Here is a 27,965-nt window from a genome sequence, read left to right as displayed (position 1 = left end):
GGAACTGGCTCTGGTTAAACCAGTTTTGAAGAACATGAATTAATGAGCATCACATTACACATATTAGAGTAGTACTGGGCGTTTTTGGATATATATAAAACTGCAATCACACGTTACAATTTTACAGCTATACAAATGGCATTATAGTAACAATTTAAAAAATGTAGAATGGATTGACTCCTTGCCAATATTATTAAATATATCTTATTCTAGAATGATCCCCTTTTAAATAAAATGTACTTGTATTAATCAGCCAGACCCAGTTGTTCGGACTTCACACTATTATATTAATCCTGCTGGGAAATGTAAGTCAAAGTTATAAAATAATAGAGAAGCCATTCATTTTATTGTACTATAACTAAATACATCACACTGAAGCGAGGCCTGCTGAGACCGGCAAAACCGCTAACAAGACTGTGATAGATCACAGTGTACCAGTAAATCAGTAGGGAAACGCAAACTGTACAACTTCCAAAGAAATGTACAAAGCTAAGAAATTCTAGTATAAATGTGTATGCAATAATCTGTATAATGCTAAATCCTTATTCTGTATCGTAATGGGACGTTGGAAAAATAAAATGCTCTATTTGTTAAAGAGCAGTTTATTTTTAAATAAATGTATTTTTTTTTAATATGTGTTTATCCCCTACAAAGCCAACATGTTGCTCCTTTGCTACACCAGATGAGGATAAAACTGTGAGCCAATGAGTGGCAGGCATACATGTGTATGCTCCAATCATGAGTATTTTCCAGGAATGCAGCTTTGAATCACTGTTTCAACTTTCTGAATGATGTAAACCCATATTAAAAGAAGAGCATTTGTTTAAAAATAAAACACCTTAACAAAACAGAGCTTTTTTTTTTGATACATCATATGAGACACAGTGAGGCCCCTGGCTGTTGGGAACAGAGTCAGGGCGCCCTAAGGAGGTCTGGTGCAATAATTAGGCAGCGAGTCAGTGCAGTTGGTGGGTATGGCTAATGCAGCTAGGGTTGCCACCTCGGCCATAATTAGGCAGCGAGTCAGTGCAGTTGGTGGGTATGGCTAATGCAGCTAGGGTTGCCACCTCGGCCATAATTAGGCAGCGAGTCAGTGCAGTTGGTGGGTATGGCTAATGCAGCTAGGGTTGCCACCTCGGCCATAATTAGGCAGCGAGTCAGTGCAGTTGGTGGGTATGGCTAATGCAGCTAGGGTTGCCACCTCGGCCATAATTAGGCAGCGAGTCAGTGCAGTTGGTGGGTATGGCTAATGCAGCTAGGGTTGCCACCTCGGCCATAATTAGGCAGCGAGTCAGTGCAGTTGGTGGGTATGGCTAATGCAGCTAGGGTTGCCACCTCGGCCATAATTAGGCAGCGAGTCAGTGCAGTTGGTGGGTATGGCTAATGCAGCTAGGGTTGCCACCTCGGCCATAATTAGGCAGCGAGTCAGTGCAGTTGGTGTGTATGACTAATGCAGCTAGGGTTGCCACCTCGGCCATAATTAGGCAGCGAGTCAGTGCAGTTGGTGGGTATGACTAATGCAGCTAGGGTTGCCACCTCGGCCATAATTAGGCAGCGAGTCAGTGCAGTTGGTGGGTATGGCTAATGCAGCTAGGGTTGGTTACCACCTCGGCCATAATTAGGCAGCGAGTCAGTGCAGTTGGTGGGTATGACTAATGCAGCTAGGGTTGCCACCTCGGCCATAATTAGGCAGCGAGTCAGTGCAGTTGGTGGGTATGGCTAATGCAGCTAGGGTTGCCACCTCAGCCATAATTAGGCAGCGAGTCAGTGCAGTTGGTGGGTATGGCTAATGCAGCTAGGGTTGCCACCTCGGCCATAATTAGGCAGCGAGTCAGTGCAGTTGGGGGGTATGGCTAATGCAGCTAGGGTTGCCACCTCGGCCATAATTAGGCAGCGAGTCAGTGCAGTTGGTGGGTATGGCTAATGCAGCTAGGGTTGCCACCTCGGCCATAATTAGGCAGCGAGTCAGTGCAGTTGGTGGGTATGGCTAATGCAGCTAGGGTTGCCACCTCGGCCATAATTAGGCAGCGAGTCAGTGCAGTTGGTGGGTATGGCTAATGCAGCTAGGGTTGCCACCTCGGCCATAATTAGGCAGCGAGTCAGTGCAGTTGGTGGGTATGGCTAATGCAGCTAGGGTTGCCACCTCGGCCATAATTAGGCAGCGAGTCAGTGCAGTTGGTGGGTATGACTAATGCAGCTAGGGTTGCCACCTCGGCCATAATTAGGCAGCGAGTCAGTGCAGTTGGTGGGTATGGCTAATGCAGCTAGGGTTGCCACCTCGGCCATAATTAGGCAGCGAGTCAGTGCAGTTGGTGGGTATGACTAATGCAGCTAGGGTTGCCACCTCGGCCATATTTTCCTGGACACTTATGAGTTATCCATGCTGCAGGGTGTGCAGAGAGGTCACTATGTGTGCTTCCAATGGTAAATTCATGTTCCTATCTGCACACCATGCAGCATGTATAACTCATAAGTATCTAGAAAAAATGGCTGAGGTGGCAACCCTAAGTGCAGCTGTAGCATCTAAGTGATGTGTGAGCCTAACTGTCTGATCTGGGAATGGACAGATTTTTATTGTCCTGGGGTAGTGGAAGCTGGGGTGGAACAGTTCCTAAACGTGACAATCACACAAAATGTAGAACAGTTGGGAGCTCTGCATGGTTGTAGGATCACAACCAAACACTTTACTGAAACGTCACTTACTACTCCTCTACCTCTCCCCATTTGTGGCACTGACATGTTTAAAGGGATAGGAAAGTCAAAATTAAACTTGCAAGAATCAGAGCATATTATTTTAAGACCCTTTTAAATTCACTTCTATTTTCAAAATCTGCTTTGTTCTCTTGGTATCCCTTGTTGAAAAAGAATACGCACATATCCTACACTAGTGGGAGCTACTGCTAATTGGTGCCTGCACACATTTGTCTTTTAAGATTGGCTGACTAGATGTGATCATCTAGCTGACAGTAGTGCAACTGTTCCTTCATCAAAGGATAACAAGAGAATGAAGAAAATGTGATAATGGAAGTAAACTGGAAAGTTGTTTAAAATTGTATGTTCTATCCAAATCATGAAAGAAAATGTTGGCGTTTCCTGTCCCTTTAAGTATGGCTGGCAAATATATTTCAAACCTAGCAGCTGGACCAGGTCGTTTGTTCACAAATATATAATTAATTCAAAAAGTTATCAGCTGGAAGTAAATTTCTTCTATTCACCACCATAGGCTCCTGAGATTCACCAGGCTCTCTTTATTTCTTGCTAGCAAGGCTCAATTTAAATTGTTTATAGAGAATTATATACTGCATTTATTATTAAAGGGACACTAAACCCAACATTTTTCTTTCATGATTCAGATAGCGCATGCAATTTTAAGCAACTTTCTAATTTACTCCTATTATCAATTTTTCTTTGTTTTCTTTGTTCTCTTGCTATCTTTATTTAAAAAGCAGGAATGTGATCCATAGGAGCTGGCCCATTTTTGGTTGAGAACCTGGGTTATGCTTGCTTATTGGTGGGTAAATGTAAGCCTCCAATAAGCAAGCGGTATCCATAGTGCTGAACCTAAAATGGGCTGGCTGCTAAGATTTACATTCCTGCTTTTAAAATAAAGATAGCAAGAGAACAAAGAAAAATTGATAATAGGAGTAAATTAGAAAGTTGCTTAAAATGTCATGCTCTATATGAATCGTGAAAGAAAAAAAATTGGGTTCAGTGTCCCTTTAATATAATAGCCCCATCATGTGAAAACATTTTAACGTAAACCCTTGGAAATGTCTGAGCAACTGGAAGCAGTTATAGTGTAAATAGTGACTATCACAGCCAGGCTTGTTTACATATTGCTTTGCCCTTGGCATCTTCCTTATTCCACGTGTCACAATGTGATACTAATTATATCACTGAAGGATAAAAACTTGATTTTAAGAAAATTACACAAATATCACGTACTGGAAAGAACTACCAACAATAACCCAAACTGTACAAGGGCTCTGACTGAGCTACCTTTTAGATTAGCGCATGCATAACTAAATTATTTTCACGTGCACACTGCTGAACTTAAAGGGACAGTAAAGTCAAAATTAAACTTTCATGATTCAGATAGAGCATGCAATTTTAAACAACTTTGCTTTGTTCTCTTGGTATCTTATTGAAGAGGAAAACTAGGTAGGCTCATAAGAGTTCAGAAGTGTGCATGTGTCTTTCGTAGTCTATGGCAGCAGTGTTTTCTAAAACTGTATACCAAAGCTAGAAATAATGTTGCAAAACACTGTTGCCATAGAGCAGGGGTTGCCAACCTTTCGGACCTCAGGGACCACTAAACTCACAATTTTGAATCCCGTGGACCACTAACATGATTTTTTTTAAGAAAGGTACAAACCTCTATAATGTGTATATATACATATACACACACATACTGTACATAACTAGTATACCCATAGCTAAGTTTACATTATGTATATATTTACACATTTTTAAGAATTATTTTTTGGAATTAACTAACTGAATGACAAAACTGAGAGAATAATTCCAAATGGAAACAGAAAGGCAGAAAGTGGGAAATAAAGAATTATGTTTAAAAGGATCACAAGACTTCCAAGTTACCTCCCCAGTTAGAAATTATTGAAAACTACTTATGATCATGGATAGACATTGGAGTCATAAATTAAGTTTATATCAGAAAGCTCTCAATATGGATGTGAGCTAACCACGACTGATGTTACTGGCAATTACTATAATACTGGTGGGATACGGCTGATCTGCTGGATGGCAATTACTTGTGAATTCAGGTGGAATGGCTTTGTGATGTAAGTCCATCTGAAGGAATTAGGAAAACTACTACAAAGAGACAGGTAAAGGGAAGAAAATAAATGAAATATGAGAAAAAAAAAAATTAAGATTTTCTTTTTTTATATACTTTAATTCCACTATTTCAATCCGAGACTATACCAACCTCTGCTGGCTTTAGAATGGAAGCATCTTCCTCTGAGCAGCGAGCTGGGCAGGAGGAGATAAAAATACAATCTAGTTGCGCAGTACTACGCAATGTGCGTAGGGAGATTGTAATTTAACCCCTCCGTCGGTTTTTATTGATGTCCAGCCAGGCATTGTAGGGAGTTGCGGCGTGTCGGGGATGACACCTTCAGAGGAGATTAATTCCTGCTTGATGGTGTCAAGGACCACCAACATCTTCTTGAGGACCACCAGTGGTCCATGGACCACTGGTTGGCGACTGCTGCCATAGAGTACTAAAGACACGTACACCTAAAATTTAGCTTGGTGTGGCTGGATCCTTTTTAGGCCTCACAGTTGTGGAAACTTTAATTGCATTTTTATATAATGCATTTGTGTAACAAATTATATATATTATATATACATACACACAGGCTAGATGCATGTGCCGTGCAGTTAACAGGCACTGATCCCACACTTAATGGTACTCAAATTATCACCTGAGAAGGATGAAAGACTGTACTTATTCCACCACAATTATTATTATTATTATTATTATTATTATTATAAGTTCACGAGACTTCATTACACACAGGTAAAGGTAATTGTAAAGGTTATGCTATTATGATGTGTGCAATATAATATTTCAATGAGTGGGGGGGGGGGAGAAAAAACTGGAAAGTGCATTAAGTAGCAAAAATGCTTTGAGAAAGAGTTTTACTGTTTTATAAGCATATGTACATATGTTGATCTTGCCCAGTGCACCTGCATTCAAATATGAGAGCTGATGTCAGAGCGCATCCATTTGCATCATACAAACTACCACCGGCTCTGGGGAGGAGCAGGGTTTGAATGTAGAAGCATTTACTAAAACTATTTTGACAGTCCACTAAATGCTTCTAATCAAAATTGAAATGCACTTACACACATTACAATTTTGACCATTATGGAACATACATAGATAGATAGACACCGATCTGTGGATTTTTTAAGCTGTTCACATTAAAACGTATATTAAAAGTAACTCAATATTCGGACACTTTCTAAGTTGATAGGACTATGTGGCCTATCTATCAAGCTCTGTATAGAGCTTGAAGCCCACCAGTTATAAAGCAGCGGTCTAAAGACCGCTGCTCCATAACCTGTTCGCCTGCTCTGAGGAGACAGAGATCGCCGCAATTCAACCCGATCGAATACAATCGGGTTGATTGACACCCCCGGTAGCGGCCAATTGGCCGCAAATCTGCAGGGGGCGGCGTTGCACCAGCAGTTCACAAGAGTTGCTGGTGCAATGCTGAATGTGGAGGTCTGTCGGACATGATCCGCAATGTCGGATCGTATCCGACAGGCCTTTCATAAATAGGCCCCCATAACATTACTACAAATATATTATTATGAAAACTAATAACAGCACATAGCTGTATTATGCTGCACATACTGTACAGCTAGGTGTTAATACAGTATCTCACAAAAGTGAGTACACCACTCACATTTTTGTAAATATTTTATTATATATTTTCATGTGACAACACTGAATAAATGACACTTTGCTACAATGTAAAGTAGTGAGTACACGGCATGTATAACAGTGTAAATATGCGGAAATGTCCAAATTAGCCAATTTCCCTCCCCTGTGTCATGTGATTCGTTAGTGTTACAAGGTCTCAGGTGTGAATGGGGAGCAGGTGTGTTAAATTTGGTGTTATCGCTCTCACACTCTTTCATACTGGTCACTAAAAGGTAAACAAGGCACCTCATGGCAAAGAACTCTCTGAGGATCTGAAAAAAAGAATTGTTGCTCTACATAAAGATGGCCTATGCTATACGAACATTGCCAAGACCCTGAAACTGAGCTGCAGCACGGTGGTCAAGACTATACAGTGGTTTAACAGGACAGGTTCCACTCAGAACAAGCCTCGCCATGGTCGACCAAAGAAGTTGAGTGCATGGGCTCAGCGTCATATCCAGAAGTTGTCTTTAGGAAATAGACGCATGAGTGCTGCCAGCATTGCTGCAGAGGTTAAAGGGGTGGGGGGTCAGCCTGTCAGTGCTCAGACCATACGCCACACACTGCATCAAATTGGTATGCATGGCTGTTGTCCCAGAAGGAAGCCTCTTCTAAAGATGATGCACAAGAAAGTCCGCAAACAGTTTGCTGAAGACAAGCAGACTAAGGACATGGATTACTGGAACCATGTCCTGTGGTCCGATGAGACCAAGATAAACTTATATGGTTCAGATGGTGTCAAGCGTGTGTGGCAGCAACCAGATGAGGAGTACAAAGACAAGTGTGTCTTGCCTAGAGTCAAGCATGGTTGTGGGAGTGTCATGCTCTGGGCCTGCATGAGTGCTGCCGGAACTGGGTAGCTACAGTTCATTGAGGGAACCATGAATGCCAACATGTACTGTGACATACTGAAGCAAAGCATGATCCCCTCCCTTCGGAGACTGAGCCGCAGGGCAGTATTACAACATAACGACCCCAAACACCTCCAAGACAACCACTGCCTTGCTAAAGAAGATTAGAATAAAGGTGATGGACTGGCCAAGCATGTCTCCAGACCTAAAGCCTATTGAGCATCTGTGGGGCATCCTCAAATGGAAGGTGGGGAAGCACAAGGTTCCACCAGCTCCGTGATGTCGTCATGGAGGAGTGGAAGAGGACTCCAGTGGCAACCTGTGAAGCTCTGGTGAACTCCATGCCCAAGAGGGTTAAAGGGACACTGTACCCAAAAATTTAATTTCGTGATTCAGATTGAGCATGAAATTTTATACAAATTTTGAATTTACTCCTATTATAAAATTTTCTTCATTCTCTTGGTATCTTTATTTGAAATGCAAGAATGTAAGTTTAGATGCCGGCCCATTTTTGGTGAACAACCTGGGTTGTCCTTCCTGATTGGTGGATAAATTCATCCACCAATAAAAAAGTGCTGTCTAGAGTACTGAAACCAAAAAAAAAAAGCTTAGATGCCTTCTTTTTCAAATAGTGATAGCAAGAGAACAAAGAAAAATTGATAATAGGAGTAAATTAGAAAGTTGCATGCTATTTCTGAATTACAAATGAACATATTTGGGTTCAGTGTCCCTTTAAGGCAGTGCTGAAAAATAATGGTGACCACACAAAATATTGACACTTAGGGACCAATTTGGACATTTTCACTTAGGGGTGTACTCACTTTTGTTGCCAACGATTTAGACATTAATGGCTGTGTGTTGAGGTATTTTGAGGGGACAGCAAATTTACACTGTTATAAGGCTGTACACTCACTACTTTACATTGTAGCAAAGTGTCATTCTTCAGTGTTCTCACATGAAAAGATATAATAAAATATTTACAAAAATGTGAGGGGTGTACTCACTTTTGAGAGATACTGTATAACTTATTATTATTGATAATAATAAAAATACTTTTGTAGTAATAATACCTCTGTTGTAATTATCAACAAATAAATGTTTTTTATAGTGCAGTGTAATACAGATAGTATTATTGCACCTAGGTGCTAATATAACTATCATTATTATTAATAATAATAAATTTGTAATAATAATAGTTCTACTGTAACGTAATAGCCTAATAAACAGATAAATGTGATTTTCTAGCGCAGTGTAATACCGGTGTATTATTATTAGTTGTAGTGTACTGGCACTGTGATGTGACTCTCACTAGCAGCTGTGCAGTGATCATATGGGGGAGAGAACACGGGGCCCTGGCATCAGTCTGCCAGAAGCTGATACATAATATCCAAATGTCACTCACCTGCCGCTTGTTCATCCTCCTGAGGTCCCCTAACAGGTCCATGTTGGCTGTGTCTATGCTACCGTGCTTCGGTGACAGAAGGGCATAGAGTTACCGGGCACAATGCACGGGTCCAGCAGCAGAGGCACCCGGCTGTTGCTGAGATACCCAGCCTGCCCCTTTCCTTCTTTACTGTTCCATGTGGTCCTTGTTCATAGGCCGCTCGCAAGGAATCATGGGGCATGTAGTCCTTAGTGGACACGCTCTCTTCTGTTCTAAGAATAGGAAGTCTCTCAGAGAGACTACAAATCCCATAATGCAAAAAAGTTTTTTAATATCTAATATTTTTGCTGCTATTAAGATCATAAAATGCTGTTTTCTAATAGACGTTGATCGTGCTGATACGGTTTCATTAAAAACTAATACAGTTATTCTTGTATAAAAAAATATTTCCATCAGAATCAGAATTTATTGAAAAAATAATTTTTTATTTCCATCTGTCAGTTTACGTCGTATCATGTTAACGTTTACTAATTCCGGTAAGAAGAATATAGTACTTCGCCTACTCAATTTTTTTTGTACTGGTGCCTCTGGTATAAAAAAAAAATTTGCATCCGAAACAGATTTTTACTAAAAATGGGATTTTTTAAAAAACATCTGTTTAGGTTGCACCAGTTCCTGTGAGGATAATATAGCACTTTTATCTTTTGTAATGGTGGCTGTAGTGCTGAGGCACTGCCAAAATCCGACTCACGCACACCCAATACACTTTCGCACTTTCATATTTTTTTAATATCTTTATTTTAATTATATTAATCAGTGACAGGCAATGTTTCAGAGGCTCATAAGGGGTTGTTACATAAAACATTGTCAAGAACCTATGGGAATAAAATAAAGGTATTTTACAAACGGAGAATGAGTACAGTAGTGTATTGAATTTGTGTAGTAATAATAGGTAACCATAGAACATTTGTAAGAAACCCTTTTACATTATGGGAAAAACCAAGATGAATTACAATAATACTATGGTCACATCATGGTCAGGCTGGCATGTTGTTGTTAAAACCAGCATATAATTAAGATGAGTGTCTGGTTATTATAATGTAGAAATTACTGTATTGAAATATAACTCAAAAGCATTGCATCTTTTTATCATTTTCATCATAGTCAGTTAAAGGGACACTAAACCCAAAAGTTTAGAATGCGATTTTAAACAACATTCCAATTAACTCATATTATCTCATTTGCTTCATTCTTTAAATATCCTTTGTTGAAGAAATAGCAATGTATATGGGCAAGCCAATCATACAAAGCATCTATGTGCAGCCACCAATCAGCAGCTACTGAGCCTATCTAGATATGCTTTTCAGCAAATGATATAAAGCGTATGAAGCAAAATAGATAATAGAAGTAAATTAGAAAGTTGTTTAAAATTGCATGTTCTTTCTAAATCATTAAAGAAAACATGTGGGTTTCATGCCCCTTTAACCCCTTAACGACCAAGGACGTACGCCACACGTCCTCAAAAAAAATACAGTTAATGACCGAGGACGTGTGGCGTACGTCCTTGGTCTGGAAAGCAGCTGGAAGCGATCCTGCTCGCTTCCAGCTGCTTTCCGGTTATTGCAGTGATGCCTCGATATGGAGGCATCCTGCAATAACCCCCCTTGGCCATCCGATGCAGAGAGAGCCACTCTGTGGCCCTCTCTGCACCGGACATCGATGGCCGGTATCGTTGGTGGGTGGGAGCTTACGTGGGAGGCGGGTGGGCGGCCATCGATGCTCTGTGTGGAGTGGAGGGGGGTGGGATCAGGGGCGGGACCTACGGGGGCGCGCACGGGAGCACGCGCGTGCACGGGGGGTGGTGGGCGGGAGCGCGCGCGTGCACGGGGGGTGCACGGGGCGGGAGCGGGTGGGAACTGCTACACTACAGAAAAGTTAAAAGTTAAAAAAACTAATAAAATTTAAATATTAAAAATGTAATCTAAGGGACCTGGAAGGGGTTGGGGGTTGGTCTTGGTGGGGGGGGGGGGGGAAAGCTACACTACAGAAAAGGGCATTTTTTTTAAAAAAAAAATGCACATTTTTTTACAAAACTGGGTACTGGCAGACAGCTGCCAGTACCCAAGATGGCGCCCATTAAGGCAGAGGGGAAGGGTTAGAGAGCTGTTTGGTGGGGGATCAGTGAGGTTGGGGTCTAAGGGGGGATCCTACACATCAGCATATGTAAATATGCTTCTTTTTAAAAAAAAAAAAAAAAAAAGGGGGCCAAATACCTTTTATTTTAGTACTGGCAGAGTTTCTGCCAGTACTTAAGATGGCGGGGACAATTGTGGGGTGGGGGAGGGAAGAGAGCTGTTTGGGAGGGATCAGGGGGTCTGATGTTTCAGGTGGGAGGCTGAGCTCTACACTAAAGCTAAAATTAACCCTGCAAGCTCCCTACAAGCTACATAATTAACCCCTTCACTGCTAGCCATAATACACGTGTGATGCGCAGCGGCATTTAGAGGCCTTCTAATTACCAAAAAGCAATGCCAAAGCCATATATGTCTGCTATTTCTGAACAAAGGGGATCCCAGAGAAGCATTTACAACCATGTGTGCCATAATTGCACAAGCTGTTTGTAAATAATTTCAGTGAGAAACCTAAAATTGAGAAAAAATTAACGTTTTTTTTTAATTTGATCGCATTTGGCGGTGAAATGGTGGCATGAAATATACCAAAATTGGCCTAGATCAATACTTGGGGTTGTCTACTACACTACACTAAAGCTAAAACTACCCCAAAAAGCTCCCTACATGCTCCCTAATTAACCCCTTCACTGCTGGGCATAATACACGTGTGGTGCGCAGTGGCATTTAGCGGCCTTCTAATTACCAAAAAGCAACGCCAAAGTCATATATGTCTGCTATTTCTGAACAAAGGGGATCCCAGAGAAGATTTTATAACCATTTATGCCATAATTGCACAAGCTGTTTGTAAATAATTTCAGTGAGAAACCTAAAGTTTGTGAAAAAATTTGTGAAAAAGTGAACAATTTTTTTTATTTGATCGCATTTGGCGGTGAAATGGTGACATGAAATATACCAAAATGGGCCTAGATCATTACTTTGGGTTGTCTACTAAAAAAAAAATATATACATGTCAATGGATATTCAGAGATTCCTGAAAGATATCAGTGTTCTAATGTAACTATCGCTAATTTTGAAAATAAATGGTTTGGAAATAGCAAAGTGCTACTTGTATTTATGGCCCTAAAGTTTACAAAAAAAGCAAAGAACATGTAAACATTGGACATTTCTAAACTCAGGACAAAATTTAGAAACTATTTAGCATGGGTATTTTTTTGGTGGTTGTAGATGTGTAACAGATTTTGTGGGTCAAAGTTAGAAAAAGTGTGTTTTTTTCCATTTTTTCCTCATATTTTATAAAAAAAATTATAGTAAATTATAAGATATGATGAAAATAATGGTATCTTTAGAAAGTCCATTTAATGGCGAGAAAAACGGTATATAATATGTGTGGATACAGTAAATGAGTAAGAGGAAAATTACAGCTAAACACAAACACCTCAAAAATGTAAAAATAGCCTTGGTCCCAAACGGACAGAAAATGGAAAAGTGCTGTGGTCATTAAGGGGTTAATGCAGATGGTCAGGGGACAGGTTTAGCACAGGCCAGCAGTACATAAGCCTTTAAAATAAAAAAAAGAGAATGTGATGATCATGTGTGTGGAATTTGAAGGATATTCCAGCCAAAATTGGAATCCACACGTGAACATTTTAGTTTTGAATGGAAACATTTTTGTAATATACATGTACTAGCAAAAATGCTTCTTAATAAAAGCTATAGCTGTTTAAAAAGTGTATTTAAGCATGCACTGTGCGCCAGCATTTTAAACATCACTTGTTCAGAGAGCATAAGGTGAGTTTACCATTTGTTAATTGCTGACATGATACAAGCCCCACTGGCACTCAGAGCAGCTGCAATATTTAAGATGGTGGCGCACTGAGAATATCTAGTTTCACATTCAGATGCAGAGAAAAATGCTAACACTAAAACAGTGATAACTTTTACTAGAAGCATTTTGCAAATACGTTTCCATTCAAAGATGTAATTCATCTATCTGCATTTAAATTTTGACCAGAATGTCCTAACATCAAGCAGGTGTGCTGGCGACGAGGTCTGTGGGCTCTGAAGTCAATGCACAAAGCTATCAATCAGATGGTGCACATGGTGTCAACCTCAGAGTTTAAAAAATCATAAAACATACCATTTTTTATTCAATATACAGTGAATTGTAAAGTGTCTTGAAAACTGTACTGGGCTTGTACATCAAGATCATGTGATTTGAAACTAAACAGTTTTTTTAATTATGATTCAGATACAACTTTCCAATTTACATGATCAAATTTGCTTCATTCTCTTTCTGAATTGTTTTGTCTTTACTGTCCCTTTAATTTTAAAAACGTGCTCAGGTTGATTAGAAGTCAGTGTTTTTTGGACGACAAACTCTAAACATCTACTAGTAAGTTTATTGACTTTTGTATAAAACTGACTTGAATTCACTTGAGCTGTGCAAGACAGTCAGAATGGATGATTTTATAACCTGCGTTTTGAGAATTATTGACTTGGGGGATATTCTTATTTGATCACCGGCTGTATCCTCATCTGAAAACACACAGGAGCAAATCTTTAACAAAGGTGTTAAATACATGGTGAAACATATTAAAGGAATACACTTTTTTTAAAATTGCAAAGTTCCAAGAGAATCTCTTTAAATAGCTGCAATTTAAATTGGTGTCCTTTGCTGTAGAAATACAAGGGCACTATTCTCTAAAGTTCATTGGCATGGTGTAAAATATCATGTCAATCCTTGCCTTGGTAGGCCTCACTGGATTTATTGAAAAAGGGGCTAAACCTGGAAGATTGGCTTCCTCAGATAGATAGATAGATAGATAGATAGATAGATGATAGATAGCTCTGTATGAAATGCAGAATCGGTAATAATCTTTTTTGGTTTAAATACATACAAATAAATTACAGTGTTTTCAGAGTACTTTACCTTGCATTCACTTCCAGTTTTGTTTAACGGGACATGAAACCCCACATTTTTTTTTTTTCATTATTCAGAGAGAGCATACCATTTTAAACAACTTTACAGTTTACTTCTATTATCAATTTTGCCTCATTCTCTTAGTATTCTTTGTTGAAGAATCTGTGACGCACTACTGAGATAGCTAAACCAATGACAAGAGGACAAGAGGCATATATGTGCAGCCACCAATCAGCATCTAGCTTGCAATAGTACATCACTTCTCCTGGGCCTACCTAGGTATGCTTTTTTCACAAAGAACATTAAGCAAATTAGATAATAGAAGTACATTGTAAAGTTGTTTAAAAATCTCTGTTCTTAAACTGGGGGTCCACACAAAAGGTGATAATATATTGTGCACAGGGAGATAGGAGAGTTCCCTGGTACGATTGTAGGCGAAGCTGCAATTACTAATCAAACAGCAGTGAAGAAATTCCGCAGAAAAGGATAGGAATAGGAGGTTGCTGTTGACCTTCACTTTTTCTTCAAATGTACATTTGTTTGGCTAAATGTCTTTAACTCTTCACACAACCTTGTTTCTAAAAGAAAATTAATGTAGATACAATTCTGTGTATGTATGGGTGTGTGGCCGGACTGTTAGCCAACGGACATTTGGCCGACGGATAATAGTCTGACACACAAATGGCTGTCAGATAACAGTCTGCCCATGAGACAGATAAATAGATTTGATAGACAGATAGATTAGATAGATAAATAGATTTGATACATAGATTTTTTTTTTTTTTTTTAATTTTTATTATAATTTTGAAAAGTTACAAAGTGCAGTGGCAAAATAAACATTACAAGTAGGAAATTCACATATATCCAAATGCGTTTGTCAAGAGTTTACATATATGTTATCAAATCTAAAAGTGGGGGGGGGGGGGTGATGAGTCTGTTGTGCCCAACTAGGCCGCCTAATCGTCCATTATTTTATATAGTGTAATATTGCATTAATCATGCATCTTTCATAAGGAGAGTCCAGGAGGGAGAAAAAAAAAAAAAAAAAAAGAAAAAGAGCAAAGTTAACATATTCTCCTCCCTTCTCACCGCCCCATCCAATCCTGTCCACTTGAACCTCCAATTCGGGGCATATTCACTATATTTGAGTATTAATGATACCTTCTATGTTAGCAGTAAAGTCTCTACCCTGATCTAGAATAAAGTCTTTCCAAGTTTTTAAATATGAGTTATCTTTCTTCCTTTCAAGCCTATAGTCATGGGCTGCTATTATTGCACTATCAGAAAGAAGATTTTTTGCTTCTTTGATTGATGGAGCTCGTGGTTTACACCAGTTGTCAAAAATAAGTTTTCTGAGGTTAAGTATCGCAGTTAGAATGAATCTCTTTTTATTCCCCCATGAAATACAGGGGTTCAATAATATTATAGAATTTATTGAAAGTCTCACTTCAATATTTATTTTTTGGGAAAGAAGATAGGCTACCTTATGCCAAAATTGGTTTACTTTCGGGCATTCCCACAGAAGGTGACCCAGATCTGGATCGTTTAAATGGCACTTGATACAAAAAATTTTAACATTACAATTCCACTTAGCTACCCGCCGTGGGGTGAGGTAGTCTCTATTGATAATCTTAAACTGTGTTTCTCTTAGATAAGTTGAAGGGGAGATAGCTAGCGCAGTCTTTAAACTGTTCTCTAGTTGATCTATAGGGTCTATCAAACTTACTATCTTTCCCCAATATGCCTTCGCCCGTTCTATATATTTTTCCGTCTCTGCTGATCTTAAAATTTTATATATAGAAGTCATGGAACACTTTTCCATTTTAAGATGATCCATTAATGGGTGGTCTTGGAAGGTCTGAGGAAACAGATACAGTAACTTTCGTATATAATCTGTGGCTTGTAAAAAGTAGAACATATGTTTCTTCTGTGCTGCCGGAAAGTTATTTTGAAATTCTGTAAATTTATGAAATTTTCTAGTCTTAAAATCATAGAACTCTGCAATCGAGAGAGCTTTGGAAGGTGACCATAGGCTAAAAGGGTTAGCTGAGTTACCTAGTGGAAAGTGCCAATTTCCTTGAATAGGTAGCCATTTAGAGACCGCTGTGGGATGTCCAAGCAACTTCATGGTATTCCTCCATGCTTTTAAGATATCCTTCAATAAAGGGTGGTTAGCAATTGTATTGCCCAAAATCTTATTTGTTGCATGTAATATAAAGCCCATAGAATAGGGAGCACATATGTGTTCTTCTAAGTACTTATTAGATAGTTTAAATGATTGAAAGAGCCATTCAATTGGAAATCTTATTAATGTTGCTAAATTGTACCATTCCAGATTTGGAAGTGATAGCCCCCCTCCCAGATATGGTTGGTATAATATCTCCAGTTTTATTCTAGGTTTTCTCCCACTCCAAAGAAAATATCTCAGTGCCCGATTGAAGCGCCATAGGTCCTTTTTTTTTATAAGCAAGGGAAGCATTCTACATGGGTATAAAATTTTTGGGACTATAAACATTTTATAGAGATTAACTTTACCCGAGATTGAAACCGGTAACGCTGCCCAACTTCTTAATTTCGTCATGGTTTCTTGGAGGACTGAAAGAATATTGTCGCAATACCAGTCATCTGGGTTAACAGAGAGTTTCAAGCCTAGATATTCCAAGGCATTAGATTCAATAAATTCAAAGGTTTGCTGTTTATTACTTCTTTTCAACCAAATTGCCTTTGATTTTGCCAAGTTAGTTTTGTACCCTGAGACATTGCCATAATCCTTTAAAAGTTCTAAGACCATGTCCATGGTATCTTTTGGGTTACTGACATACAAAAGTAGATCATCGGCAAATAGGGATATTCTTAGCACTTCCTTGCCTATATTAATTCCTGTGAGAAGTTCCCTTAATTTGATTGCCAGTGGCTCCAGAACTAAATTGAAAAGTAGGGGTGAAAGAGGACACCCCTGTCTCGTGCCTCTAGAAAGTGTAAAAGATTGAGTTAACTCATTATTGATCATAATTGATGCCTTTGCATCTGAATAGATGTTTCTAATAAAGGTACAGAACTTACTTCCAAATCCGTATTTAGCCATAACTTTGAACATAAATGACCATTCCACTCTGTCGAAGGCCTTCTCTGCATCCAAAGATAGCAGGAAGGCCTCCGGCAGAGCAGAATCCCCGTCACTGTACTGAGAGATAGCATGGAGTATCTTTCTAATACTTTTCTCAGATGATCTTCCACTCACAAATCCCACCTGATCCTCGTGTATAATTTTAGGTGCAATTAACTTCAATCTTTCGGCCAAAATCTTCATCATAATCTTATAATCAAGATTCAGCAGGGATATCGGTCTGTAGGCTGTAAGATCTAAGGGATCTTTATTAGGTTTAGGGATTAATACGATGTTTGCTCTCTTAAAATCTTCCGATACCCTGATGTTTTCTTCAAAGTACCCTTTGTATAGGTCCTTAAGGACTGGAGTAATTTTTTCTAATAGTACCATATAAAACTCCAAGGGCAGGTTGTCTGGGCCAGGAGATTTTCCTCTAGCTAATGATTTAATGACCCTTACTATCTCCTGGTCACTTATAGGCTTATCTAGAGCTTCCAAGTCTGTTCTTGATATCAATGGTATCTTAATAGAATCTAAAAATCGATCAATGTCTTCTGCTTGTGGTTGTTGTGAAGCATAAAGGTCTGTGAAAAAATTGCGGAATAAGAGAGCCATTTGTTCCTGATCTGAGGTGATACTCTTATCTTTTCTAATAGCCACAATAGGCTTTCTCTGAGTTTGTGTTTTAAAGATGGAAGCTAAGAATTTGCCTGCTTTATTGCCATATCTTTTAAATTTGGCTGCTTTGATTTGTATTGATTCTTGGGCTTGTTGTAATAGAAAATGATCCCTATTTTTTTTATTAGAGAAGTAAATTTCTCTGTTTACTATAGTTGGGTTCTGCATATAACTAGCGTAAGCCTCTTTAAGTTTATTAGATAGATCATGGTATCTAGAAACTTGCTTCTTTTTTAATCTCGCCATATATGATATTATCTCTGCTTTTAGATATACTTTAGCCGTTTCCCAGAAAATAAGTGTATTATTTCTACTGTGAGCATTAAAAGAGCAGTAATCTTCCCAGGCCTTTTCCAAAAAGGACTTAAATTTATCTGAGTTGGCTAAATAGACTGGGAAAAAAAAAGAGTTAGATGTATAGGATTTCTTAACTTGAATTTGTAATATTACAGGGGCATGGTCGGAAAGAGTGAAGTCCAGAATTTCACATTTAGAGATTCTAGGAGCCAAGGTTTCTGATACTAGGTATAGATCTAGTCTAGACATGGTATTATGGGATTTAGAATGGCATGTAAACTCCCGAGAATTAGGGTTCATAGTTCTCCAGATGTCTATAAGATTAGTTGATTGGGTCAATAAACTAAAGATTTTTTCTTCATATTTATGATGGGTTCTTGTATAATTCCCTTTTTTCCTGCTTAGGCCCATTCTAGTTCTGTCAATGCTCGAATTGGGGGTAATATTAAAATCCCCTGTTATAATTATGTTATCTTTTGCAAACTTCAAGATATTCTTAATTAACCGGGTCCAGAATGCAACATCGGGACTATTAGGGCCATACACGTTAACTATTAAGAAGAATTGATTTTGGATCTTCATTCTGACCATTATATACCTGGCCTCTCTATCTCTCACTACTTTAATAATTTCTTGTCCAAGGTTTTTATGGATCAAGATCATCACCCCTCTGGCTGCTTTCCTATATGAAGCGAAAAAACCCACGTATCTTAAGTTTGTTATGTTCGACATCGGAGAGATGGGTCTCCTGTAGACAAATGATGTCCAGTGCCTTCTTACTTAGAAAGTTTATCACCGCTTTCCTTTTAATGGGGGAGTGAATTCCTCCCACATTCCATGAGATAACCTTTATCTTCTAACTATGTTTATTTTTGAAGCTAAGTTTGCAGAATATCTTATCGCTAAGTAGAAAGATAGAATACAACCAAAATTGGAAGGCGCAACACTGTATATAACAAATTGCCCAAGGATATGTGGATGGGTAGGAGAGAGAGGAGGAGAAGAAAAAGAAAAAAAAAAAAAAAAAAAAAAAACCACAAACATGCACAATTATAAAAAAAAAAGAAAACTTGGTAATATAAGCCAATAGATAGAATTTGTACATCAAATCGTTTCTCTCGTCAGAGATAAATCCTTCAAAAACAGTTTCACAAAAATAACTCAAAGTATATATCCTAACCTTAATTAAAATTGTGGTGTATATCTCAATTCCTAATACATAAATACCTTTATACATTGTATCTATAGAACAGTGAAAATCGTGTTTACTGAGTGAAGCTGAAACCATTTCTATAACAACAAATAGACTTTTTTAGTTCAATTTCACAGAATTGTGTCAAAATATTCATAATATCATCCTCAGATGGACCTTTCGTGTGTGTTTCAAAAAAAAAAAAAAAAAGAACCACAGACATACACATTATAACAAAAAAAAAAAATGGTGATATAAACCAATGGACAGAATATATATCCTAGCCTTAATTAAAACTGTGCGCATATCTCAGTTCCTAATATGTCTTTATACATTATATCTATAAAACAGTGAAAATCGTGTTTACTAGGTGAAGCTGGAAAAAAAAACAAAAAAAAAAAAAAACGTTTCTCCTTAAAAGAGACATGGAGAAAGAAAAAAAATAAAAAAAAAATAAAAACCCGTTTCTCCTTAAAAGAGACATAGAGAAGGAAAAAAAAAAAAAAAATTTCTCCTTAAAAAAGACATGGAGGAAAAAAAAAAAAAAAAAAGAAAAAACCATTTTTCCTTAAAAGAGACATGGAGAAGGAAAAAAAAAAAATAATAATTTATAAATCAATAAATCAAGGACTCTCATTAAATCAAGCTCAATGTTTTGGTTCATTCTCTAAGAACAATTGTGCGGCTTCTGGGGTTTCAAATATATAGGTATTGGGTCCAGACTTAATTCTAAGTTTGGCAGGGTACATTAGGGAAAAAAATCTCTTCTCCTGTGCTAGTTGAGAACAAATAGGGGAAAATTTCCTCCTTTTAAGTGAAGTCTCTGCTGAGAAGTCCTGGAATATTAGGATTCTAGCTCCGTTAAATTGTAGGGGTTGTTGTTTTCTGAATGCTTGAATGAGCTCATTCTTTCCTTGGTAGTTAAGATATTTGGCAATCACTGGTCGCGATCTCTTTATGCCTTGCTCCGTCCCCTCTTGCTCTCTACCCAATCTGTGCACTCTTTCCACAGTGAACAGTGACTTTTGTTGTTGAATAGCCATCAGACTTGGGAGAGTTTCTTCCACGAACTTTTTTAGATCCTGAGATTTTATTGTTTCAGGCAGCCCAATTATTCGCAGGTTGTTGCGCCTTGCTCTGTTTTCGGAGTCTTCCATCTTATTCGTAAGAATTTTGTTTTGTGAGATTACTTCTTCCAATTTTGCATTTAATATGGTTTGACTATCCTCATAGTCTGAAATCCTTTGTTCCAAATAGCTTATTCTCTCATTTTGAGCTCTTATTTCCCCCATGATGGCGTCTAGTCGTGCATTCACTTCTTCGATCTTGGGTATAATCAGCTCAGATACCTGCATAGCAATTGTTGTGGCATCCAAGGCCTCAGGAGTTTTTTCTTCTGCGCAGGATTTATTAGGAGAATTTATTGATTTATTGATCTTCTTGTCTATAACCTTTAACTTAGGAGACATTTTTTGCTGCTTAAGATACTTACCATCAATCAAATACTAGGTGGATTTAGATAGACACTCTTATATGTTTTAATGGCATTTTAAAATCTTTATAGTATGTCTCCAAGCCAGTAAAAAAAGGTAAGAAGAGAAAAAAAAAAAAAAACAGATAGAAAGCAGTATGTTTTTCTCACCCCTGCTTTACACTTCTACACAGGCAGATAGTTGGCTTTATAAGTCCCTTTTCACCCTTTCTTAGCAATGGGATTAGTGATTTATATAAAATGGAGAGAGGATAGTTTGTTGAAAAAAAAAGAAAAAAAGTGACAGTGATTCACAGTATAAAATATATTTCAACAGTCACAGCAATTTGCTATAGTTTTAAGTCTCCAGCCTTGGGCTCTTTACCTCTCTCCATGTATCCAGGTATCCATGCATCCAGGGCCCATGCAGCCCTATCATCCGGGGGTGAAAGCCTCCCTGTGAGAGACTAAGTGCAGTCCAGGGTCCTCCTCCTACCACTTCCACTCCTGGTTCTGCTCCTAGGTCAGGGCACCTGCTCCTCACGCGCCCATAGACCTTTCCCGTGCTTTGTGACTGCAGCTTGGCCACCACCTCTGCCCGGCGTTACTCGCAGGCCCCACTGTTGGACCGGACTGGCCTCACGATATCCGTCCATCCAGCAGTATGCCTCCCTAAAGCAGGGCTGGAGACACGGCCTGATATCCGCCGTAGTTCCGTCTCCTTACCACCTTAGGAGTAGCGTCGGCTAGCTCACATGTGCAGCTCTGCTCTGCACCTCGCCGCGCTGCGTGATGACGTCACACTTGCACCTCCCCTCCAGATTTGATACATAGATAGATAAATTCGATAGATAGATTCGATATATAGATAAATAGATAGATTCGATAGATAGATAGATAATTTCCCAGACATAAAATTACAAGACGTGCGGGCTGGGACCCATGGTTAGGTTTCCAGAGGCGGATGCGGCGCCCGAGGCTCTGATTAGAACAAAGCACTCTGGAGCGTATCTGCCCTCGGCCAAACTCGGGACATGCTTAGGGATAGAGACAGAGGGATAGAGGGACAGCGGCAGAGGGATAGGGACAAAGGGATAGATACAGGGACAGAGGGATAGATACAGGGACAGAGGGATAGAGGGATGGGGCAGGGACAAAGGGATAGAGGGACAAGGGCAGAGGGATAGGGATAGAGAGAAAGGGGGACAGAGGGATAGGGACATCAGTACCCCCTGCAACACCCATCAGCACCCCCTGTAACACTCATCAGCACCCTCTGTAAGACCCTTCAACACCCCCTGTAACACCCATCAGCACCCTCTGTAAGACCCATCAGCACCCCCTGTAACACCCATCAGCACCCTCTGTAAGACCCATCAACACCCTCTGTAAGACCCATCAGCACCCCCTGTAAGACCCATCAGCACCCTCTGTAAGACCCATCAACACCCTCTGTAAGACCCATCAGCACCCCCTGTAACACCCATCAGCACCCTCTGTAAGACCCATCAGCCAAAGCGCACCACCTTTAACCGCTTCAGCCACCCCCCCTGTAACCTGCATCAGCCACAGTGCCCCACAGTAACTCAGCGCGATGGCGCAATTTGAATGTAGGTGTAGGCGGGCAAATCAAACGGACTACGGACCAATCAGATAATACACAGAAAATAGGTGTTACTTCATTATCTGATTGGTCCGTGTGTCCATGAAGTCACTGGCTGGACAACCAATCGGATCATGTTGCCAGTGTGCCGCTAGTGCCTTGTGCTCAGACCCCAAGCCTTCCACTGTAAGTCTGTAGTACCTGTACTGTGTACTTACACGTGAGCGTGCACCCGCCTTCAGACCGCCTCATAAAAAGAAAAAAACTGCCTTCAGCCCTGCAAATAAGACACCCTCTGGGGTGTTGTGCCCTGTGCCACCGCACAGGTTGCACACCCCAAAGGCCGGCCCTGTGTTTGGTGTGAGTTTCAGTGTGTCTATAAATGGGTGTGTATGTATGTGTGTGGTGTGAGTTTATGTGTGTATGAATGGGTGTGTATGTATGTGTGTGGTGTGAGTTTCAGTGTGTCTATGAGTGGGTGTGTATGTATGTGTGTGGTGTGAGTTTGTGTGTGTGTATGACTGGGTGTGTATGTATGTGTGTGGTGTGAGTTTGTGTGTGTGTGTGTGTATTTATATATGTGTTTTCAGTTTGTGTGGGTGTGTATGTTTGTGTGTGTATGAGGGGGTGTATATGTATGTGTGTGTTGTGAATTTGTGTGTATATGTATGAGTGAGTGTGTGTTTGCGTATGAGTACATTTTTTATGTAGACACTTAGCAAATGTTGTACCTCTTCAAATGTGCGCACACTTTCTAGTTACTTGGTCAAAAATTTGCAAAAGCCAATTTAGTTGTGCAGAGGGAACATTGTGTACAGAGTACCCACAGTGCATTGCTTATAGCCACATGTGGGAGAAAAGTCTAACCACTAGCAATGGCCAGAAAGTTCAAATTTGTTATTTTCTGTAATAATCCCCTCACTTGGACTACGTTATAATAAGGGGGGTCAGAGGTTTTGTTTTGTACTATATTATAATTAGGGAGCGGTTGCAAAAAATGTTTAATATAAAAAGGAGTCCCAGGGGAAAAAAGTTAACCTGAATAGTTCTGATGCTGCAGGGTGTGCAGAGCGGAGCATGTATAACTCATAGCTGTTCAGGATAACATGGCCAAGGTGGCAAAACTAGCTTTGAGACTCATTTTACAATATAAATTTAAGTTTTCTTTGCATTTTGTACTTTCTAATACAATTTTAACTTTGTATTTTGAGACTACATTGTATATGAAAGTTTAATTTTGACTTTAGTGTTTCTGTACATTAAACACATTTTTTTTACTTTATATTAGAATTTTGATTGGTAATTTAAATAAGTATTTTGCTGTGTATTTTAAATACAAATTTGAATGCATATTAATAAATGGATAGAAAGTTCACAATTGAAATGTACAATATACTTCCATTAGCAAAAATGCTTCTAGTAAAAGTTATTACTGTTTTCTTTCTAATGACACAGTGAGTCCACGGATCATCATCAATTACTGTTGGAAATATCACTCCTGGCCAGCAGGAGGAGGCAAAGAGCACTACAGCAAAGCTGTTAAATATAACTCCCCTACCCACAATCCCCCAGTCATTCTCTTTGCCTGTAGTGCAAGGAGGAGGTGAAGTTTAGGTGTCTGATGAGAAGTTTTCTTCAATCAAGTTTTTATAATTTTTTTAGCAGAGTACGCTTACTCTGTTCTTTTCTGGGGTCTAGCCTAGTCAACATCAATCTCTTCAGTAGGGCAGTGGTAGCTTTTGAGCACTTGAGAACTTGTGAGGTACAATCCTCACTGCGTTTTCTCAAGAATCTGCTGCCCTAACTAGAAAACCTGAGTAGGTTTACTCAGTTTTTCTCTCTTCACAGGTCAATGTGAGGTGCTGCACCCTCTCAAACCAGGTGAGCTATCCTGCTGCCAGACAGCACTTTCAGATAAGTGCCATTTTAATTTTCTTTTGCAAGGAGATTGCTGGCACTTGTTACAGCTAAAAGCTGTCTTATTTAATATCGGACTTTATTAAACTTTCATGTTTGGGGTTTCTTTTAGGCAGTTTGGGCATTGAGACTGTGAGGTGATTTATGGTGGCTCAGTGTGTTATAGTAGTTTTTACACTTTAACTTTTGGTCATGGAGATTACAGTTGTAAGCCGTTTTTTTTGGCAGTTAGGGCTCTGTAACAGCTCTGTATTTGAAAATGAGCTGCAGGACAGGTAGGCACCTCAATAAAGCTACTGAGGTGTATAGGTAGCCTGAGGTCTATTTGGTTTGTTGCGCTAACACACATTTCTATTTAAAGACACAATACACATTTATTTTTTATTTTCAAATAAATATTTTTTACACTTTATCCTTATTTATTACATAAGATGGATCAAGAGGCTTTTCAAACCATTATCCCAGGCGAAGTTGCTGCTTGTCAGTTATGTTTTGATGCTCAGGTGGAACCCCCAGTTCCTTTTTTTTCCGAATCCTCATACATTGGGAGAACTTTAAGTTATAGAGATAAAATATTTGACCTTGAGTCACCATTATCCAAGGCAAATGCTGTTCAGGTGTCTACTGTTGCAGATATGCCGCAGCTTTCTCCTCAAGCATCCCAACTTTTTCAGTCTCCACATACAGTGCCCTGTGTTTTCTCTATGACCCTGGGGATAGTCTCCCTATGGGTAATGGGGGAAACCAGACGTGGACTCCTTGCCCAATGTGCTTAGAGGAATATGGCTGCACCTCACTGACGAGGCCCACAGAAGGCCGAAACGATCGTCTGGGTATATAATTAGCCTTGTATAATTGGGCAGATTGTTTTGACAGTTTCACCCCTAAATATTTTAGATCATCTTTCACCCACTTAAAGTCAAAGTTGGTCTCTATTAATTTTACAGTTTGCTTTGGTAAACCCAGTGACAATGCTTCACATTTGTCTGTGTTTACTTTATATTCTGATATATCAGAGAATTGTTGTAAGGTCTTATATATATTAGGGAGTGAGATAAGTGGTTTGGTTACTATCAACAACACATCGTCTGCAAATAGAGCTATCTTGTGATGAGTGCGCTGTAGTTGCAGACCTGTGATATCTGATGAATTTCGTATGCTTGCAGCCAGTGGTTCAATACATATTGCAAAAAGCAAAGGTGACAGTGGGCAACCCTGGCTGGTACCGTTGCGTATATTAATTACTTCAGATTGGTGTCCGATTGCTCTTATATGTGCAGTGGGGTTAGAATACAAACGCCCCAGTGCTTTCATAAATGACCCATTGAACCCTATCCTCGTTAGTACCGTGTACATATATGTCCAGTCCACCCTATCGAACGCCTTCTCCGCATCCAGAGAGAGGACCAGAGAAGGCGTTTGCTTGTAATGTAGATAGTCCAAAACAGTAATCATCTTTCTAATATTGTCTGGGGCCTCCCTATTTTTAATAAAGCCCACCTGATCCGGGTGAATGATAGAGGGCAGGATATGTTTTAATCGATTAGCGAGGATTTTTGTCACAATCTTCAAGTCTTGATTTATTAAAGATATGGGCCTATAGCTAGAACAATACAACGTAATTCTGTCCTTTTTTGGAATAACAATAATTTTGGCCTGAAGGAGATCTGTGGGTATAGTGTGACCTTCCAAGATGTGGTTAGCAAACTTGACTATGTGTGGAACCAGTATCTGCCTCAACAGTCTGTAATATTCCCTCGGGAATCTATCAGGTCCCGGGGGCCTTTCCTGGTTTAAGCTCCTTTACAGCTGTCACCACTTCCGCTTGTGTTATAGTAGCATTCAGTTGGTTTTGCTGTTCTTCACTTAAGTATGGCAAATTTGCTAGATCTAAAAAATTGTTAAGAGTCGTTTGCGTTTGGTCACTCCTTTTAACTTTTTCCCCGTCATATAGTTCTCTGTAATATTTTGCAAAAGTATCCACAATTTCTTGTGGGTGTGATGTTATGTTTCCTGATTCAGTCTGTATGTGTGGGATAGATACTGACTGATATTCGTCCCTGATTTTTTTAGCTAGATATTTATCAGGTTTGTTCGCATATATAAAGTAATTAGCTTTTAATCTTTGGGTTGCCCTGATAGAATTATCATTTAAGATAGTGAGTAATTCTGACTTTTTCTGTGTTAAAGTTTGCAATGCGAGTTGTGATTTATTCCGTTTGTGTTCCTCTTCCAATAGATAGATCTCCTGTTTAAGTTTCGTATGTTATGTCTCTATCTTTTTCTTATATCCTGCTTTTTCTTTAATTAATAGCCCTCTGGCCACTGACTTGTGGGCTGCCCATACCGAAATCGGATTTTCAGTTGAGTCAACATTAATTTTCCAATATTCACTCATTTCCCTCAGTAATCTGACCCTAACCTCGGGATTTTTCAGAAAAGTTGGGTCAAAGGTCCATGTTTTAGTCCTCCCTGGTTCTAAGATAGAACCCATAAGGAGATGTGTGATCGAATGATCTGACCAGACACATGGATGTATATATGCTCTACGTAATATGGGTTGCAATATTTGACTAACATAGATATAGTCGATTTTTGTGTAGCATTTATGTGCTGAGAAGTAGTATGTAGTGTCTGCGGTGTTCCCATACAGTGTGACCCATGCGTCTTGTATACCATGTGGCTCAATTAGGTCAGTAATTTTTTTAGCTATGCTCTGTTGTCTTCTTTTTTTTCTTGGTTTTAACTTCTGTTGATACTCTTCCCAATGCTTCTAAATCTATGTTAAAGTCTCCCGCTAAAATTATCCGGGTCCTAGACCAATTTGTCAGTAAGTCAGATATATGTCTAAAGAAAGGTTCCTGTTGTTCATTTAGCGCGTATATATTGCACAAAAGAACTTCTGTTCCTTGTATATTACCCCTTACCAATACATATCGCCCCTCTTTATCTTTTATGGTGTCTTTATGTTCAAAGTTCAGGGATGAATGAATCAATATTGATACTCCCTTAGTCCTAGTCTTTGAGGTTGCATGATAGCTCTGTGAGTATTCTTTAGCCCAATATTTGGGTACCTGAGTGTTTAAAAAATGAGTTTCTTGCAAAAATACCATATTGGATTTAGTCTTTTATATGTTGTCAGAGCCGTTCTTCTTTTTAAGTCGGAGTTAAGACCTCGCACATTATGTGATATTAGATTAACTCCTGGAAAATTTGTTAGCTTAGCCATTACTTAACATTGTCATTGGAGCATGATAGAAAGTATTTCTCATTCCCTTCCTCCTCATCCCTCCACTCCCAACCTCCAACTCCCCACTACAGGATCCCAGATCCCAGAAAACCTCTCAGCAGAGTCCCTATTTGGCGTACAGTGAGAATGGCACAGTGCAAAGTAATTAAATAACAGCAATACACGAAAATTGACATGCAGGAAAAAAAAACAATAAAAACCATATAACATATATTGCAATACTTGCATTGGTTTATGTGGTAGGAGATGATACTAAATGCCTTATTACTTTTACTCCAGTTATATAGATGGCTATGCACAATAAAGATATATTAGCTAGCAGTACAGCATTTAAACCTTGAGAAAGAGGCAATGTGCAGCAGTCCCGTAAATTCTATAAACATTGCCAGAGATTAAAGTCTGTAATATCTATAGCGTGGAAAATTCCACACTTAAGAGAATGTCTTACCAGTCTTCTCGTCTGCCCTTGGATTTTCAGCTTAGTCCTTTTAAACATGACATCATGATCTGGACCTTTTATTGTTTACTTTTGTCCAGGTAGGTTTCTTGGAATTTTGTGATATAAACTTTGTTCCTGGTTGTTCCTCCTGGTCTAAGTCCGGGGGTATTTCTGGTGTTACCAAACCGAAGAATTTGCAAACTACTGGTATTTCAGCTGTTGTCTTGATTGAAGTCATCTATCTTCTCTTGGAGATTTGTTATTTGTT

General features: G+C 39.2%; 1 protein-coding gene across 1 annotated transcript in view; it reads right to left on the bottom strand.

The window, feature by feature from the left end:
- SEC11C (SEC11 homolog C, signal peptidase complex subunit) overlaps window positions 1-8,886 on the bottom strand; it is a 55,229-nt gene extending 46,343 nt beyond the window's left edge. The window contains exon 1 of the mRNA XM_053701170.1: window positions 8,708-8,886. Coding sequence (XP_053557145.1) covers window positions 8,708-8,749 — 42 coding nt within the window. The 5' untranslated portion in view covers window positions 8,750-8,886. The remainder of the gene's footprint in view (window positions 1-8,707) is intronic.
- Between the last annotated feature and the right edge of the window lie 19,079 nt (window positions 8,887-27,965).

This window comes from Bombina bombina, chromosome 2 (genome assembly GCF_027579735.1).
Source record: "Bombina bombina isolate aBomBom1 chromosome 2, aBomBom1.pri, whole genome shotgun sequence".
NCBI lineage: Eukaryota > Metazoa > Chordata > Amphibia > Anura > Bombinatoridae > Bombina > Bombina bombina.
The sequence above is the reverse complement of the archived record's forward strand: the minus strand, read 5'-3'. Positions and strand labels throughout refer to the sequence as shown.